Source organism: Hyla sarda, chromosome 2, assembly GCF_029499605.1.
Source record: "Hyla sarda isolate aHylSar1 chromosome 2, aHylSar1.hap1, whole genome shotgun sequence".
NCBI lineage: Eukaryota > Metazoa > Chordata > Amphibia > Anura > Hylidae > Hyla > Hyla sarda.
The window spans coordinates 186,667,607-186,687,339 of record NC_079190.1 but is presented as its reverse complement, the minus strand read 5'-3'; the positions used below and the strand labels follow the sequence as shown (position 1 = coordinate 186,687,339).

At 39.7% G+C, this 19,733-nt stretch overlaps 1 protein-coding gene across 4 annotated transcripts in view; it reads left to right on the top strand.

The window, feature by feature from the left end:
- TMEM131 (transmembrane protein 131) overlaps positions 1–19,733 on the top strand; it is a 209,753-nt gene that overhangs the window by 160,590 nt on the left and 29,430 nt on the right. For 3 of the 4 annotated variants that reach the window (XM_056555909.1, XM_056555908.1, XM_056555911.1), the window contains 11 exons: positions 21–125; positions 672–758; positions 861–1,013; positions 1,788–1,863; positions 3,284–3,398; positions 4,899–5,037; positions 7,510–7,619; positions 8,475–8,553; positions 13,599–13,750; positions 17,781–17,923; positions 18,939–19,125. In XM_056555909.1, the coding sequence (XP_056411884.1) occupies positions 21–125; positions 672–758; positions 861–1,013; positions 1,788–1,863; positions 3,284–3,398; positions 4,899–5,037; positions 7,510–7,619; positions 8,475–8,553; positions 13,599–13,750; positions 17,781–17,923; positions 18,939–19,125 (1,346 nt within the window). The remainder of the gene's footprint in view (positions 1–20; positions 126–671; positions 759–860; positions 1,014–1,787; positions 1,864–3,283; positions 3,399–4,898; positions 5,038–7,509; positions 7,620–8,474; positions 8,554–13,598; positions 13,751–17,780; positions 17,924–18,938; positions 19,126–19,733) is intronic. The other variant, XM_056555910.1, reaches the window with a different exon arrangement.

Below are 19,733 nucleotides of genomic sequence, written 5' to 3'. Positions count from 1 at the left end.
AAAATGTTCTTTATTTCCAGGTTATATTAACTTCAGGTTATTATGCAGTGTTTCGTGTGACATTGACGGCAAAAGAACTCGAAGGATTCTATGATGGAGGCATACAGATAACTACAGATTATGAGGTACTGCGATACAGTTACTTCAGTCATATTGTTCAACAGCCCTTTTAAAGGCACCAATGGTTGGCTGCCAACCTGTCAGGTTTTTCACTAAAAACTGTTACCTCAAGGTACGTGTAAACAGAGTATACAGTACAGTACAACCCACTTGTCTTGGCTACAGAAATTTCTACTTTGTCTAAAGCAGAAACTTTCAGGCAACACATTGGCCCAGATTAATCAAACTGTGTGAGATAAAAAATAGAATGATTTTCCCACAGCAACCAATCACAGCTCAGCTAATGAGCTGTGGTAAAGTGAAAGCTGAGCTGTGATTGGTTGCTGTGGGAAAATCATTCTATTTTTTTGTCACACAGTTTGATAAATCTGCGCCAATGTTATCCAGATGAGAAAGATTCCTAAGTATAAATTAGACTGCCGTGTGTTTTTGCTGTCCCAAATATACTCTGTTTTGCATATAAGATTTTATGAATGATAATATTTAGAATGTGAGTGAAAAGTCTAACATATCTGGGATATAGCTTTTATACAGTCTTTTGTCTTGCACAGATCTTGACAGTCCCTGTAAAGGCTGTGATTGCTGTCGGCTCATTAACCTGCTCCCCCAAGTACATTACTCTTCCAGCTTCCTTTCCGGTAGGATTCTGTTGTCTTTTTCCCCTCCTGGGACTAGTTCTGTCTGTTACATCTACCTGTGTATGTCACAGAAAGAAAATTTGTTACATTCTTTTCTTGCAGGGAAAATTAGTTCATCAGAGTTTGCATATTATGAGTTCCTTCTCACAGAAGGTGAAAATACAACAAATACGCTCCTTATCGGAGGACATCAGATTTTTTTATAAGAGATTGAGGAGCATTAAAGATGAATTAGAGCCTGGGAAAAAATCTAAGGTATATATATTTTCGCTTTCACTTTACCTTTTTTTGTAAGATATTTAAAGGTGTTGTTCAACTATTAATACTACGTGGGAAGAAGGGGGAGGTGGGGGGTGTCCAAACTCTAGGACTGTCTGAGATTTCCACAATGCTTGTATGTGTCGAACAACCACAACATTAAAACCAGCTACGTAATATTGTACAAGTTTCCTCATCAAACTATTGATGCATAGATTTTACAGTATCTCTGAAGGTTTCCTTTGGTATCTGCTATTGCAGATCCTCTATATGATAAATATCTGGCAAGTTGCTTTATCCTGCAGAAAGAATTCACTGCTATTAGTTACTGCCTTTGTTATGGAAAAATGTACTTTGTAACAATTTTTAGATAGGCGCTACATGTCAATGTAACATCCAGATGGATACCAGACCCAGGATCTCTGCTCTCACACTAAGGGTGGGAAATAATTCCCCTTTGGTCAACACAGAGTGGCAACATCTTTGCACGAGTTCTGGTTTTGTGCAAGGTGGGAGTTTGCACAGTATTTTTTTGTGCAAATTGACTCAATTTTGTCACTCTGCACTGACAGAGAAAATTATACATTCCCCCCTCCTTCTCAGTCATCTTCAAGAACTGCACATTCACTTGCTGCCTAATACATCCCAGCCCTATACATTTTTATTTACCGAACTTCACCTGTTTAAATGTTTTGGCTGATTGTTGTATAGAATACAGTATTAGTGTTTACAATGCAAGTTTTGGCTAAATAATTTTTCTTTTCTTTGCAGATAGCCAATATATATTTTGATGCTGCTTTAAATTGTGGTGACCACTGTTATGTTGGACTTCAATTTTTATCAAAGAGTAAGTCATAGTAACATGAAAGATTGGAGGCTTCCACTATTAGACTTTGTTTTTCAGTCAAATCACATTTCAGACTTTGTAGTGAAACAAACCTTCAAGAGATGCTCTCCATTCATTGGGTCAGAGAGAGAGAGAGAGAGAGAGCACTTCTTGAAAGCTTGCTTGCAAAGTATTTTGCTAGAGCAAGTTACAGGTATACTTAAAGGAGAAGTGTCGCGATTAAAAACGAATCCCCTATCCAATAGTTTTAGATTGCGGGATTGTAGGCTAGCAGCCGTGGCAAATACTGATAATTATTTGAGACAGTTTACACAAAAGAGACTCGCCACTCCAATTTTAAGGGTGTTATTTCAATAAAGATTATTAGTTAGTACATTAGATTTAGTTTGTGTTTGGTAAAAATAGGGTATTTAGTGACCATTTTGGTGGTTTAATGTGACTATTAAAAATAAACCCTGCATTCATAAGTCTCATTATACTAAAGGAACCTGCTTCATACACACTTAGCAGCACTAAGTTGAATTAGAACCGTCATGGGCCACCAAGGGGTTAAACAGCTACAGTCGCTTAAAGGACATGTCCGGTGCTCACTTTTCTTATTGTATCCGTTCCGGGCTGCAAAAAAAATAAAATAAGCTTTCTCTTGCCTGCCTACGCTCCCCCGGTGCTCCGGTACAGGCGTTCGGTCTCGGGCTGTATTCTTCTTACTTCCTGTTAGCCCGGCACGTCACACGGAGCTTCAGCCTATCACTTGCCGAGGTGGGACATCGCTGCGGCCGGTGATAGGTTGAAGCTCCGTGTGACATGCCGGGCTAACAGGAAGTAAGAAGAATACAGCCCGGGGACCGAACACCTGTACTGAAGCACCGGGGGAGCCTAGGCAGGTAAGAGAAAATTTGTTGTCTTTTATTTTTCAGCCCGGAACGGATACAATAAGAAAAGTGCGTGCCGGACTACTCCTTTAACTCAAGACTTCTCAGTAAAATTTGTCATTGCAAAAATGAGTCTTGATATTTGCTTGATATGGCTCTGTGTCTACTTAGCAATAGAATCTGACTAATGATTGACACTGCCTAACATCCTATGTTTTTTATAGGAAATTGTGATTGATGGCTTTTTCTCAGGACATACCATTACCATCTGATCTGTGGGGGTTTAAAACATCACACTCATCAATTGAAACTCCCTCCGATCAGGTATTGATGGGCTACCCTGTGTATAGGCCATAGATTTAAAACAAACCAACAAAGATCTGTTGCTGCTTACTGAAATTGAGATCTGAGATATTTCTGTCATTTTAGAGGGTACCAAGGGACTTTGCATTATAACCCTTTGGAACATGATTTATTGATATAGAAAATTGGTGTAAAACTAAATTCATATTGAATATAATAGGATATTTTACATATTTTGTCCCCAGATGAAGTGAAGACTCAACACCATTTAGCAATGCAAGAGGATGTTTGGGACACAGATTGGGACAACTATGAAAACCTTTATAAAAAATGGTCTGAAATCCGTGAAAATTCGAATTTGTGAGTAAAAATGCTTTCGTAAAGTTTTCATTTTCTTAAAAGGCTTTAATTTAAAGCCAATAACTAATTGTAAAAGTTTTGAATATTCTGTAAATTGATGGATTAAAGGGAAACTTACTGCTGGTTCAGCTGCACTAAACCCAATACACAGGGTTATAGTACGGATGAATCAGACTAAAATGAGTTATTACTTACTCTGATCTGTGCTGCGGTACAGGAAATACAAGAAGTAGTAGCGTCCATTGCTAATATAGTATACAGAGCATCCCTGCCTTCTTCCCCTCTGCCTCCATGTGCCTGCCCACAGCAACTGACTCTAAGGCTATGTTCACACGGGGGAATGTCCACATGGAAAATCTCTGTGGACATGACAATGTACCACCAGCAGCACATGCCATTGCTAGAACTGCTCGGAAATACGCAGTCTCAGACTGCAATGCATTTCCGTGCGGAGTCCTCATAAAGAATAGACATGTCTTTCTTTCTGCGGATACTGGAATTTTAATCTCTGCACCAAATGTTTCCAGCGTGGAAATTCTGCTATGTAAGCAGCGCAGCTGAATCCCTTTGAAATCAATGGACTCTGCTGCTGCAGAATCTCCATGCGAAATTCCAATGCAGAATTCTGCACAGAAATTCCATTATGTGAACATAGACTATTACTACTTTTATCTCCTAAACAGCAGCACTGATTGGAGTAACTTTAGTCTTATTTTAATACCTGCTCTGTACCCTGAGTATTGGGTTTAGTACGAGCGAACCAGCTGTCCATTTTCCTTTTAGGCATTCTGGCTGTAAAAAAATATTGGATGGAAATATTCAATGAAATTAGGAAGATTGTGGGGAAAGAGATACAAATCTGTCCCAAGATAGCTGTTCTGGGAAATGATGACGGAAATAGAGGTCCAAAGTAACCTCAAGCATAAAATTATTAGATTTTTTTTAATGCTAGATAATTGGTTGCAAGAAACTGGATTGCACAAAAATTGCCCAGCATCAGGGCTTGGCTGGAAACTGCTTCCTATTATGAAAAATTCTTGAATAAGTAGAATTATGGAAATGAAAGAATGTTAATTGTTGATCAACTAAGTATTCTTGTAGTATAAACCTTCTGCGGCAGGGGAGGAGGGATAGGATGGGTTTAAAGGGGGGTTTAAATAAGTAATTTGTTTTGATTTGTATAAGTGATAAAAATAATTTCATAAAAGCCTTAGGCACGGTAAAACAGTACTAATAATTGCAGCTTGATGTTGTACTTTTACTATATAACTAGCCAATAAACAAAGAACAAAAATAATGCAGAAAATTGTTGGTGCTCTGTTTCCCTGTTTAGGCTTCAACTACTCTAGGCAGAAACAGTAACATTTTCCAATTCAGGATTTGAAGGTTTCAGGCTTGGCTGTGTCTGCTTGTAAACTTTAACTCATCACATAGGTTTCCTTTAACAGAAATTGATTTTTTTTGCATCAATCGTGAAAGCAGCATCTGTTTTATTTATAGACCTGAAGCTGTGTTTGAAGTTGACACTGATCTTCAGAAAAATGTCCTTTCAGAAGTAAAGGCCGAGCTTATATGGCCATCTATTGTTAGCTCGTCCCGTCATGTACACTTTCCTCTAACCAATACCAACTCGTCATCGGTAAGTACCACAGTTGTTTATTATGCCCCTCCCTTATTCATTACTCATGTTAAAAATGTTAACTTTCATTACTGTAACAACAACAAGAATTATTTTTAGAATTCATACAGTATCTCGTATAAGTCCACCCCTCACATTTTTGTAAATATTTTATCATATGTTTTCATGTGACAACACTGAAGAAATGACACTTAGCTACAATGTAAAGTAGTGACTGCACAGTCTGTATAACAGTGTTTAATGTTGTGTTCCCTCAAAATAACACTCAACACAAAGCCAATAATGTCTAAACCTTTACTACAAAAGTGAGTGCATCCCTAAGTTGGAAATGTCCACATTGGGCACAAAGTGTCAATATTCTTGTGTGGCCACCATTATTTTCCTCCACTGCCTTAAGCTTCTTGGGCCTGGAGTTCACAAGAATTGCCACTTAATTCCTCCATGGCGACATCACCGAGCTGGTGGATGTTATAGACTGTGTGCTTCCCCTACTACTGTTTGAGGATGGCCCACAGGGACATAAGAGTTTAGGTCTATCACATCTATCCTCAGCTTCTTTTAGCAAGGTAATGATAATCTTGGAGGCGTTTTTGGGGGCATTATCATGTTGGAAAACTGCCCTACGGCCCAGTCCTCTGCTTCAGTATGTCACAGTACAGGTTTGCATTCATCGTTCCCTCAATGAACTGTAGCTCCCCAGTGTCAACAGCACGCATGCAGCCCCAGACCATGACTCTCACACCACCATTCTTGACTGTAGGCAAGACACACTTGTCTTTGTACTCCTTACCTTCTTGCTGCCACACAAGCTTGACACCATCTAACCAAATAAGATTATTTGTTTTTCCACTTTCATTTTTCCTCCTTACCTTTAAAAAATCATAACTCTTTCAATTTTGCACCTAAAAATCCATATGATGGCTTATTTTTTGCGCCACTAAAGCTACTTTGTAACGACATCAGTAATTTTACCCAAAAATCTATGGCGAAATGGGGAAAAAAAAATCATTGTGAGACAAAATTGAAAAAAGAAACGCCATTTTGTAACTTTTGGGGGCTTCTTTTTCTAAGCCGTACATTTTTCGGTAAAAATGACACATTTTCTTTATTCTGTAGGTCCATACAATTAAAATGATACCCTACTTTTATAGGTTTGATTTTATCGTACTTCTGAAAAAAATCATAACTACATGCAGGAAAATTTATACATTTAAAATTGTCATCTTCTGACCCCTATAATTTTTTTATTTTTCTGCATGGGGCGGTATGAGGGCTCATTTTTTGCACTGTGATCTGAAGTTTTTAGCGGTACCATTTTTGTATTGATCGGACTTATTAATCGATTTTTTTTTTTTTCATTATATAAAAAGTGACCAAAAATACACTATTTTGGACTTTGGAATTTTTTAGCGCATACGCCATTGACCGTGCGGTTTAATTAATGATATATTTTTATAATTCGGACATTTCTGCATGTGGTGATACCACATATGTTTATTTTTATTTACACTGTTTGTTTTTTTTAATTGGGAAAAGGGGGGTGATTCAAACTTTTATTAGGGGAGGGGTTAAATGATCTTTATCCACTTTTTTTTCCACTTTTTTTTTTTCTTTTTTGCAGTGTTATAGCTCCCATAGAGGGCTATAACACTGCACACACTGATCTTTTACATAGGAAACCATTGATCAATGATTCTGCCGCTTGACTGCTCATGCCTGGATCTCAGGCACTGAGCAGTCATTCGGCGATTGGACACCAGGAGGCAGGATAGAAGACCCTCCTCGTGTCCCAGAGCTGCGATTTCCCTGCGGACATCCCGAACAGCCCTCTTAGCTAACCGGCAGTGATTTACTTTCACTTTAGATGCGGCGTTCAACTTTGAACGCCGCATCTAAAGGGTTAATAGTGCGCGGCACCGCGATCAGTGCTGTGCGCTATTAGCCACGGGTCCCGGCCGTTGTTAGCCGTGGCCCCGCGTTATAGAAAGGGAAAGGACTCAGGACGTACTGGTATGTCCTTGGTCCTTAAGAGGTTAAGATCCTCAGAAAGTTTTTTGCTATGAGTGCCATGTTGAACTTCCAGTGACTAGTATTAGAGAGTATGAGAGCGATAACACTAAATTTAAAACACCTGCTCCAAATTCACACCTAAGAGCTTGAAACACTAACAAGTCACATGACATCGGTGAGGGAAAATGGCTAATTGGGCCTAATTTGGACATTTCCACTTATGGTTGTACTCACTTTGTTGCAAAGGTTAAGACATTATTGGCTGTGTGTGAAGTTATTTTGAGGGGACACAACATTGAACACTACATTAAATTGTAGTAAAATATAATTTCTTCAGTGTTGTCACATGAAAATATAATAAAATATTTATAAAAATGTTGTTACTTTACAACATTCCAATAAGCAATAAATCTGTAGAGTTAAACATTGGAATATTAATGGCTTGGTGATACTTTGCAACAGGAAGAAGAAATTGCACTAGAGAACCCTGCGGATGTATCTGTTTATGTCCAGATCCTCCCCCTGGCACTTTATGCTAATAGTTCTTTGGTGCTAGATAGAATATTAGACAGGTAAGTGCAGAAATATTTTGCCATAAAATTCGAGCACTTCATTGCTTTTAGACATTACATTTTCTGAAATAGAGAAATGAAGGTGGTTACTGAAAGTTTTTTTTTTCTTTTCTTCTTTCTTGTAAACATTCAGTGTGATCGTTTTTGAAGTGACCACAAAGTGCACATAATGTTGACTATTAACCTTTTATCTGAAGTAGAATATTATTCCAATCACAAGATCTTTATAATTCATATAATCTTGAAGAAATTTGAAGGGCTTATCCATTAAAATATTTTTAACTGCTTAGGGTGGCCGGAATAAAAAAACACAAAAACTTGACTTCTGCCCATTACCTGCTGGTGCCTTTCTGATGGTGCCCTTTCTGCTGCTTGTGGTCTTGTTCCATGTCCTAACACATAGGAAATGCATGCTCACCCAATCACTTGGTGCAGCGGTGATCCACCACAGCCAGTGATTTGCTGACCAGGCATTTCCTACTTGTCATTATGAAGAACAGGAAGGCCTGAGCAGCTAGACCAGCACCAGTGGGCAATTGGCGGCAGGTGAGTGCATGTTTTTTTTCCCCTCCTTTCACCCTGAGCAGCTTTAACTGCTAATATTATTCCTGATAACACGATACTATTACAAGCTACTCTAATACATAGGTAGTGCTTACTGACTAATACAGTCTTTGTAGTGGGTGGGGGTGGGGAATTCAATTCTCGAACATCCAGTATTGTGACTGTATAGCATATGTGTTAAATTTTACTATGTTGGTTAATACTGAAAGTGAGAGTAAACGTTCTTCCGATTTTTATCCAAACTATGCAAAATGTCTATATAATTTAGTTCTCTATGGTCCCCTTTTTCAGATTCAATATTAGTAAGTCGCTAAATATAGATCTGAAGACACTTGAATTCAAAGTATTTAGAAATAATGTAAGTATGCAGGCAAGTATTGTTACAGGTGTGAATACATTACATTGGTTTTTCTGCCATTCTTTATCTTTTACGATAAATTCCTTTTTTCACTATGTTAACATCACATTTGTTTGGCCGCATTTGATGATTGTGTCATGAAAGCTCCTGGCATAAGTACTGAACACAGACTTTGGCCATGTTCACACAACGGAATGTCCACACAGAGAATCTCCGTGGGGGGGCATAAACATGCAGGCGCTAGGACCGCACAAGAATGTGTCTTATAGATGGCTGTGCATTTTGTGCAGAGTCCGCAGAAAGAATGAACCTGTTGATTCATTCTGCCGACACAGAAAATCGAATTTCCATGACTGAAACATCTGGCATAGAAATTCCGCCATGTGCACAGTGCGGCAGAATCCCGTTGAATTTAACAGGACTCTGTTGCAGCGGATTCTCCGTGCCAGATTCCAATGCGGAATCCAGCATGGAAATTCAGACGCGTGAACATGGCTTTAGACCTCCATTTACCTTACAAGTGATGGAGACTAAAAGAGTGTTTTATGTTTTTCTTTTTGTACCACCACATTGCGATTTATTTTACAGTGGTCCAGAGCAATTTGTGTCTAAGGGCTCGTTCACACGGCTGTCTGCCCCCGTTAAATAAATGTCCGTTATCAATCCGTTTGATAATTTTTCAAGCGGTTTGCAAACGGCTGTAAAATAATCCCATTGATGTCAATGGGATTTTTTTTTTTTACAATCCTTTATCACCTGTTTGCATCCTGTTCTGACAGGGGAAAAGACTGTGCATGAATAATTTTTTTCTCCCGTCAAAAACAGTTATATAATCAGTTATTACTTGAGCATGCTCTGAAGAGGTTAAATCAGCAGACTCCTGTAGTGTTGTGGGACTACTACTACTTCCATCATGGAACAGACTTGTTTCCATGATGGGAGTAGTAGTTCCCTCAGCTGCAGGAGTCTGCGGGTAGATGGGGAGGCTACATTAGTGTTTGTACTACTACCCCATCATGGAACAGACTCTGTTCCATGTTGGGGGTTGTAGTACAGGGGCTGAGGGATTAATCACATGGGGTCTCACTTCTGAGACCCAATACGATCAGAAGTTACTAAGCAGAGGGGCAGGCTGCATGCTCCGCTCTTCTGCGATGTATAGAGTGTTTTTATTTTCATCTTTAAACCCCCTGCCGGGAGCCCTGAATAGCTGGCACCAAGGAGCCATTCAGGGCTCCCAACGGGGTTTTTAAAATGAAGATTGTGAGCCATTTAAAATTGATGATTGTGAGCCATTCAGGGCTCCTGGTGGGGTTTTTAAAATGAAGATTGTGAGTGGCAGCGGGGGACATATCTATATTAACCCCTTTAAAGACCCAGCCAATTTTCACTGAAGGACACTTGCACATCTGACCACTGTCACTTTAAACATTAATAACTCTGGGATGCTTTTACCTTTCATTCTGATTCCGAGATTGTTTTTCGTGACATTCTACTTTGTTAGTGGTAAAATTTTGTCGATACCTGCATCATTTCTTGGTGAAAAATTCCAAAATTTGATGAAAAAATTTTAAATTTAGCATTTTTTTTTTTTTACTTTGAAGCTCTCTGCTTATAAGGAAAATGAATATTCCAAATAAATTATATATTGATTCACACATACAATATGTCTACTTTTTGGTTCCATCATAAAGTTGACATGTTTTTACTTTTGGAAGACACCAGAGGGCTTCAAAGTATAGCAGCAATTTTCAAATTTTTCACAAAAATTTCAGAATCGAAATTTTTCAGGGACCAGTTCTGTTTTGAAGTGGATTTGAAGGGCCTTCTTATTAGAAATACCCCACAAATGACCCCATTATAAAAACTGCACCCCTCAAAGTATTCACAATGACATTCAAATGGTTTGTTAACCCTTTAGGTGTTTCACAGGAATAGCAGAAAATTGAAGGAGAAAATTCAAAATCTTCCTTTTTTACACTGGCATGTTCACTGGCATGTTCTTGTAGACCCAGTTATTGAATTTTTACTAGGGGTAAAAGGAGAGAAATCTTCCTAAAATGTGTAACCCAATTTCTCTCGAGTAAGAAAACACCTCATATGTGTATGTCAAGTGTTCGGCGGGCGCAGTAGAGGGCTCAAAAGGGAAGGCGCGACAGTGGGATTTTGGAGAGTGAGTTTTTCTGAAATGGTTTTTTGGGGGCATGTCACATTTAGGAAGCCCCTATGGTGCCAGAACAGCAAAAAAAAAAACACATGGCATACTATTTAGAACCTACACCCCTCAAGGCACGTAACAAGGGGTCCAGTGAGCCTTAACACCCCACAGGTGTTTAACGACTTTTCGTTAAAGTTGGATGTGAAAATTATAATTTTTTTTTCACTAAAATGCTAGTTTTCCCTCAAATTTCAAATTTTTACGAGGGATAATAGGACAAAATGCCCCCCAAAATTTGAAACCCCATCTCTTCTGAGTATGGAAATACCCCATGTGTGGACGTCAAGTGCTCTGCTGAAGCACTACAATGCTCAGAAGAGAAGGAGCGCCATTTAGCTTTTGGGAAAACATTTTTTGGAATGGAAGTCAGGGGCCATGTGCGTTTACAAACCCCCCCCCCCCCCCCGTGGTGCCAGAACAGTGGACCCCCCCCACATGTGACCCTATTTTGGAAACTACACCCCTCACAGAATTTAATAAGGGGTGCAGTGAGTATTTACACCCCACTGGCGTTTGACAGATCTTTGGAACAGTGGATTCCCTGACAGATGCGCTGCTGATATATACTTTCCACACATAGCGCTGTGTGGGGTATATTCTATACACTCAGTAGATCGCAGTGGAGCGCAGCATGCCGCCCACTCCCCTGCTTAATAACTTCTGATAGCATCGGGTCTCAGAAGTGAGACCCAGTGCGATCAATCTTTTATCCCCTGTACTACTACCCCCAACATGGAACAGAGTCTGTTCCATGATAGGGGTAGTAGAACAAGCACTAATGTAGCCTCCCCAGTCGCCCGCAGACTCCCGCTGCCTGGAACTACTACTCCCATCATGGAAACAAGTCAGCTCCACGATGGGAGTAGTATTAGTCCCGGCGGCGGGAGTCTGTAGGTGTCTGACTTTTCATACTAACGGATGAGAAACTGATGCTAAAGGATGCCACAGAAGTCACTCGTTTGCATCCGTTAGTAGTATGGTTCGTTAAGGAGGCAGTGACTGGAGAAAAGCAGGACTGAAGTAAACGGTCGTGTGAACGTAGCCTTATACTTTATTTATTGTTGCATTGTAGCCAATGTATGCCACTCTATGACATAGTGACAAATTATGACAATTTTGCCAAAATATTGGCATAAAAAAGTATAGTAATAGGTGGTCTTACGGTAAACTACACAAACTATAGATGTACCAGATTTATCGAAGAGCATGAGCCACTGATAAATAAGGTGCATTTTTAGACTAAGATGTAGACATTATTAGTAAATCGCCATTATGTGTATTGCTATGTCTAAGTTTGCTGCTCTAAGGCTACTTTCACACTATGAAAGTAGCTCTGTTACAAACGATCGTTAAGGGCTTTTGTTTACTTTGACCGCCCTTAACGGCCGTTATTTTAACGAAGCCTAACGGGAGTCATAATGGAGCAGAGAGGATCCCATTAATCCTTCCAGTACTTATTAGCCGCTGAATACTACAGAGGAAATGGTTTTCTTTTTGGAACACGGAGCTCTCTGCTGACATCATGACCACAGTGCTCTCTGCTGACATCTCCGTCCATTTTAGGAACTGTCCAGAGTAGGAGAAAATCCCCATAGCAAACATATGCTGCTCTGGACAGTTCCTAAAATGGACAGAGATGTCAGCAGAAAGCACTGTGGTCATGATGTCAGCAGAGAGCTCTGTGTTCCAAAAAGAAAACCATTTCCTCTGTAGTATTCAGCAGCTAATATGTACTTGGAAGGATTACGATTTTTTAATAGAAGTAATTTACAAATCGGTTTAACGTTCTGGCACCAGTTGATTTAAAAAAAAAAAAAAGTTTTCCACGGGAGTACCCCTTTAAGCCCACAACAAAATGCTTTTAGTATGTCCCTCATTTTAAAGGGGTACTCCCCTGGAAAACTTTTTTTTTTTTTTTTTTTAAATCAACTGGTGCCAGAAAGTTATACAGATTTGTAAATCACTTCTATTAAAATATCTTAATCCTTCCAGTACTGTTTTGGGGCTGTATACTAAAGAGAAATCCAAAAAAGAAATGCATTTCCTCTGATGTCATGACCACAGTGCTCTCTGCTGACCTCTGCTGTCCATTTTAGGAACTGTCCAGAGCAGCAGATGTTTGCTTTGGGGATTCTCTCCTGCTCTGGACAGTTCCTAAAATGGACAGCAGAGGTCAGCAGAGAGCACTGTGGTCATGACATCAGAGGAAATGCATTTCTTTTCTTGGATTTCTCTTTAGTATACAGCCCCTAAAAAGTACTGGAAGGATTAAGATTTTTTAATAGAAATGATTAACAAATCTGTTTAACTTTCTGGCACCAGTTGATTTAAATAATAAAAAAAAGTTTTCCATGGGAGTACCCCTTTAAAGAGCTTTTTAGCATTTGGGCACAAACTCTGCAAAATACAAAGTTAACTTTCTAGCATGCCTATCATTGGCAGCTTCTCAAACACGCAGCCATTTTACAGCTCTTCACACAGAGTTTGTGTACGTCAAGTGCATGTAGTACAATCTATAACCATGATGTCTTGATCTGTGTACCTGTCACTTCAGATAAATTGTAACGATGCACAGCAGGCAGTAAATGTTATACGTTTTCCTTAGTTGCGATGTGAAGGCTCGTTGAGTGGATTCTTTCTATCCCATGTACATTATCCATATACTGTATAAGATGTTAAACTACAGTGATCTGCAGGGAGCGCTTCCCTGTCCTAGCAGTGTTCATGCTGATGAAACACTGTCATTGTTTGCAAGTGATATTTTATAAGCAGGCACATGAATGCTTGTATTCTTGCCAAAATCTTGTTTTTAATGACTTTTTTTTTTTTTCTCTAAAAGGTGCAGCCTGTACTGAGCAGTCAAGGTTTTGTGGAAGGACCATTCCGTCAGTCTGTACTTAATATTATTCTTAAGCCTGGAGAGAAAAAGAGTGTTAAAGTCCGATTCACTCCAGTGCAAAACCAAACTGTATCTTCGTTACTCATAGTCAGGTGAGTTCTTAGAGAAGGTAGAAATATACTGAGACTATTTTATATCTTGAATTAAGAAACCAGATTCTAAATCTATTATAGAAACATTGGCGTGCAAAGTTCCATGCGCAGTGTGTTTTTATTTCTCTGCATTAACTCTCGCTGAAATTATCATCTAATTTTGCGCTATTTTCATGTTGTCTTCTCTGCTTTTTTTTTATATATTTTTTTATCTTTCTTGTTGTGAGCTTCCAGGAGATGTTGTCAGCAGATGCACTGGTTGGTGCACTGAATTTATCACTTTTACAAAATATTATTTTTGCACAAATGTATTCCATCGACCAACTGGTGTAGACATGTGTGTGAGCTTTTCACCATTTTCTGCACTATCCAGGGACTTCCTGTCATTTGTGCAAATTTATGAAGTGGCGTGCTCAACATTTAATGCAGCAACTGGGAAAACCCCACTTTTGTGTAGCAGTTTTTCGCATTGTGCAAAAATCTGCATTGGTAATAAATTTCCCCCATCGTGTTAGTTTCCTTGCTCTTTTCTTATTGACGACTGCTTGTTTCCATTGCTTGCTAAACATAGTCCTATTTGTCTGCCACAGTTGGCTTTTATCATGTTATGTTACCGATTTGAACGTCATATTCAGTTAAAATCATTAAAGGGGTACTCCACTGGAAAACATTTTTTTTTTTTTTTTTTTTAATCAACTGGTGCCAGAAAGCTAAAAAAAAAATCTTAACCCTTCCAGTACTTATCAGCTGCTGTATGATCCACAGGAAGTTATTTTCTTTTTTGAGTTTCCTTTCTGCTTCACCACAGTGTTCTCTGCTGACAACTCTGTCCATTTTAGGAAGTGTCCAGAGTAGGAGCAAATCCCCATAGAAACCCTATCCTGCTCTGGACAGCGAGCACTGTGGTCAGACTGAAAAGAAATGAAAAAAGAAAAGAACTTCCTGTGGATCATACAGCATCTGAAAAGTACTGGAAGGATTAAAGGGGTAGTCCAGTGGTGAAAAACTTATCCCCTATCCTAAGGATAGGGGATAAGTTTGAGATCGCGGGGGGTCCAACCGCTGGGGCCCCCTGCGATCTCTCTGTACGGGGCCCCGGCTCTCTGCCCAGATAGCGGGTGTCGACCCCCGCATGAAGCGGCGGCCGACACGCCCCCTCAATACATCTCTATGGCAGAGCCGGAGATTGCCGAAGGCAGCGCTTCGGCTCTGCCATAGAGTTGTATTGAGGGGGCGTGTCGGCCGCCGCCTCGTGCGGAGGTCGACACGCCCCCTTCCCGCGGGCTGTCGGGGCTTCGTACAGGAGATCGCAGGGGGCCCCAGCAGTCGGACCCCCCCGCGATCTGCAACTTATCCCCTATCCTTTAAGATTTCTTTTAATAGAAGTTATTTAAAAACCTGTTTAACTTTCTGGCACCAGTTGATTTAAAAAAAAATGTTTTCCAGTGGAGTACCCCTTTAAGCTGCCTGTGTAATGGACTGACAAGATAGGATCTCTATTACATGCAGTTGGATATATGGAATGAGGAGTTTTCTATTGCAGAAAACCCATTTACGACTACTTAGTTATGTTATATTGGAGTAGAAAGTAGCATTTGCATCAGTAAAAAAGAAATGCATGTTAATGTCAAAATTAGCAGCCACATTTCTTTTATCATTTCATGAGCTTTTTCATGACTGTCTTTTTTTTCTATTTTAATTTGTCACAGTATAAAATGTAAAAAAAATAAGCTATTAGGGTGTGTTCACACACCAGTAACTAGGAGCAGGTTTCCCACTGTGAGTTCCGCTACCATTCATTTGAATGGGTCAGCGGACAGCCCGGAAATCTGACACTATTGAGAACTGTCTGCTGACCAATTCAGATGAATGGTAGTGTAACTCGCTGCTAATTACTAGTGGGTCCCCCTTTTTGTCTTGGTAATTGTGATAGACAAGATGCATAGCTTTGTGTTTTCTAGGGAAGAAGCTGGTTGTGGATCTATTTTAATAGATCTTCATACAAAACATGGTCCAATTACAAGGGGACCATACAGTTTCACTGCCAACATTACAGAACTGATATCAGTCTACTAAGCTGCAGCAATTGTAGCATTATTACTAGTCATACAGCACATTTGTTTCATCCAGCGCAGCTGCATCTGTGCGTTTCATTACTCTAACTTGGTCATGTGATTACCAGTCTAACTCCACAAAAACAAATTTCTGTGCTTAGTGTCACAGGATGTCAGTCCTGGTTAAGCCAACTTCCTGAACTACAAGATGACATAATCTCCTACTAGATCCCTCCTGCTAGCTCTCAGATCTCTCCTCTCCAAGCTGCCCCTCTGAGATTAAGATATATAGTAGTTATACATCTCTCCTGAGCCTGTGTTCACACCTTGTTTTTCTTGCAGCAATGTTTTTTTTAATGTGGTTTTCCCAACATAAACATGAACACAGCCTTAAGACTTCAAATCTTCATAGAACACCTCATTTTTGTCTTATGGCAATATTTCTCTAAAAAACGCATCTAAAAGATCTCAAAAATATAAATTGACCCCAACCCACTTGTGAGCAGTGGCAGCTTAATTGATGGCCAGCTTAAGTGATCAAATACCTGACCCTCAGCCAGAGGATTCATGGGAAATATATTACAGAACCCACATCATTGTGAATTTGAAAACTATAATAGAGACTTTTATGCAGGCCACATTAGCATAAAGAGGTAAGCACAAGGCAAAGACAATAACATTATTCTCTAATAATAGCCCAGGCTGCATTATATAAGCAAAAAATTATATCCCAGAATGCTTCTTTAGAGCTATTGCTGTTTTATATACTGTGAGAGCAACACTGACTGGGCATTTTCAGCAGACTGCTTTCCTTTGTTTAAATAGGTTTTCTGTGTGCCTGCAGATTGTGAAGTGAGATTTATTTTAATTTTTAAATGTTTAGGCTAAAAATTAAAGGGGTGCTCCTGAGAAAAACATTATTTTCAAATCAACTGCTGACAAAAATTTATGTAAATATATTACTTCTATTTAAAAAGCTAAAGCCTTCTATTACTAGCAAGTCCACTTTTTTTTCCTTTTTTTTTGGACAAATCCCACCCGCTCCCATAGGGTGTTTGCTCCACTCCCTCTAAAATGTTTGTCCAATCCCTCCCTCTAACATAGGAATGTACAGACACTAGGGTGCAATGCTCTGCACATACTCCCCATGTATAGCAGTGTATGTGTGTATGCACATTCCTATACAGGTGGGGGTATGTGCAGAGCATTGCACCCTAGTCTGTAGCACGGACTCAAGTGCAATGCTCTGCACATACCCCCACCTGTATAAGAATGTACATACACACACACACACTGCTATACACATGGGGGGGTATGTGCATTGCCCCCCATATGTCTAGCAGTCTGTGTGTATGTACATTCCTATACAGGTGGGGGTATGTGCAGACTGCAGAGCATTGCACCCTAGGGTCTGTAGATGTACTTGGCAGTGGCAGGGGGAGGAGACAGTACTGGGAGGGGCACTGTGAGTGTGAGACAGTCAGTCACTGTCTCATTTCAAGTTATATTGAGGCTGGTGTGGGATTTGCGGGGCCCGCAGGCATGGTGCCTGACCGCAGCAGTCTCCTGAAAACCCTGACGCCTCAAAACATACTGATAAGTGAGTGTAAGCCTGGTGGGGACAGGGACAGATTTCCGTGGAATCTGTGTTCACTCTATATATATATATATGAATTATTATTTATTTTAATGCTCTTGAGTTCCTAAAATTATTAAATCATGAATAACCCACTTTCTGCTTGGCAAATTACCCAGAAAAGCAGAACACCCCCCCCCCCTCCACAAGTGAGTAGTTTTCGGAAGAAGAAGCGACTGTGCTTCATATAATATTTCCTAGTGCATTGTAAAAGTGGTCTGGTTTCAGTTCTCCTTCTACAATACCAGGGTGCTTTTCTTGGTTGTCTTCCACTTCTACCTTGCCTAATAATGGTTTCATAGGTTTATTCTGACTTTTTGCTTTCTGTATCCTTCTGCAGAAATAATTTAACAGTCATTGACGTAATAACGGTAAAAGGGCAAGGAGCAAATGAGAACATAAAGATTGGTGGAAAATCCCCTGGCCCAGGGAGCTCCTTGAGGTTTAAAATTACAGAAGCCACCCTGAAGGAATGCTCCGACAGTAAGTTATGCTTCTTCCTCTCCTAACACCTTGCCATGCTTGCCATGCAGGCGTCTGTTTCTTCTCACATCATGCCACACTTACTCAGCAAGTCTTGTCACATTTAGAAATGTTTGGCCAAAAACAAAACCATATCGGAGGGGTATATTGTAATTTAATAAAAATAAAATGTGGCTCTTGCAAGGATAGTAAAATCTCTGCAGGTCTAATAAAAAGTAGTCAAAAGAGGGCCAATATATATAAAATTATAAAGACATCAAAGATCTGTTGTAGATAAGAAAGTTTCATTTTACATATATACACACACATCTACAGTGGCATTTGGCTCTAAATGGGGAATATTATGCAGGAAGTGAACAGTCAGTTCTTAAAGTTGATATGTTGGAAGCCAGACGGACAAACTGTGATGGCTAGACAAATATGGGTCTTATATATGAAAAACCAGTGAATCTGCAACAGGATCATAGGTGCCAAAGCTCATTAATGCATTAGCCAAGGCTGCCCTGTCTGGTCTGATCCAACAGAATAGCTACTGTCGTACAGCTTGCCAGCTGGGTTAGAATACACAATGTACTGCAACAACATCAGGATGCACTATGGAGAAGAAGGCGGAGGTGGCATGGTGGTGATCTGGACAGTATTCCACATGAAGTTATATCCACATGAAAGCCAGGACCCATCTACCCATTATTAGACCAGGTACACCCTTTTATGGCAATGGTTTTCCCTAATGGCAGTGGCCCCTTTTAGCAGAATAATGGGCACTACTGCACCACATAAACAGTTCAGGAACAAATTAAAGAAATTCCTCAGACTCCAATTTGATTGGCCATGTGCTGGAGAAACAATTTAATTCTATTGGTTGAGCCATTACATTACACATGCCTTGTACTATATTGGTCACTAGTAGCATAACTGTGTGATGTATAGTACTCTTTACTATGTCTTTCTGTAAATGTGACAGCTTTGTTTTTATACTTCTTTTGTGCTTTATCTTTTATTTAATGTCATTCAGAAATAAAGCCCAGAGAACCAAACTTCACCCTTAAGAGAACATTCAAGGTTGAGAACACAGGGCAGCTTCAAGTCACAGTTAAAAGCATGGAAATTAGTGGATATTCCTGCGAAGGATATGGATTCAAGATATTGAATTGTCAGGAGTTTGCACTTGGTCCTAATTCCTCTAAAGAAATTGTCATATTGTAAGTAAAATACTTAAATTTGTCTAAAATGAGCTGAGCAGATAAACCAAGCTCCTGTAGTGTAATCTGAGTCTGTAATTCACCATACATGTTGTTTGTAGTAATAATTCATATATGTAGTTACAAGATAGCTTGGGCATAACTATAGGGGTTGCAGAGGTACCAGTCACACTGGAGCCCTGGTGCCTAATGGGGGTCCAAAGGCACCTCTGCCCCATAAGAAAACACTAGTTTTTTTTTTTAAATGGCACGCATTAGACATGGGGCTCTGAATAGTTTATGCATTAGGGCCCTGAAGCTACAAGTTACACCTCTGTAAGATAGTATTGTGGGTAGATATAAATATCCCTTAAGGGTCTATTCACACATACAGTATCCTGAGCATATTTGAGCACCCTAATACTGTGTCTTCTGGTTACCTCTGAATCACTGCCATGCAAGAGGAAAAAGCATGCTTGGCTTGGAGAATGTTGTGTTCTTTGTCCCAGCTTTAAAATTGTGGAAAATAGTTACAAAAACTGTCCTGCAGTGATTTACTGTACAGGATATACACATCACTTGTATTTCTCCTTTATGATTTAGTGCTCTTTTGTTCTAGGCTGCAGTGC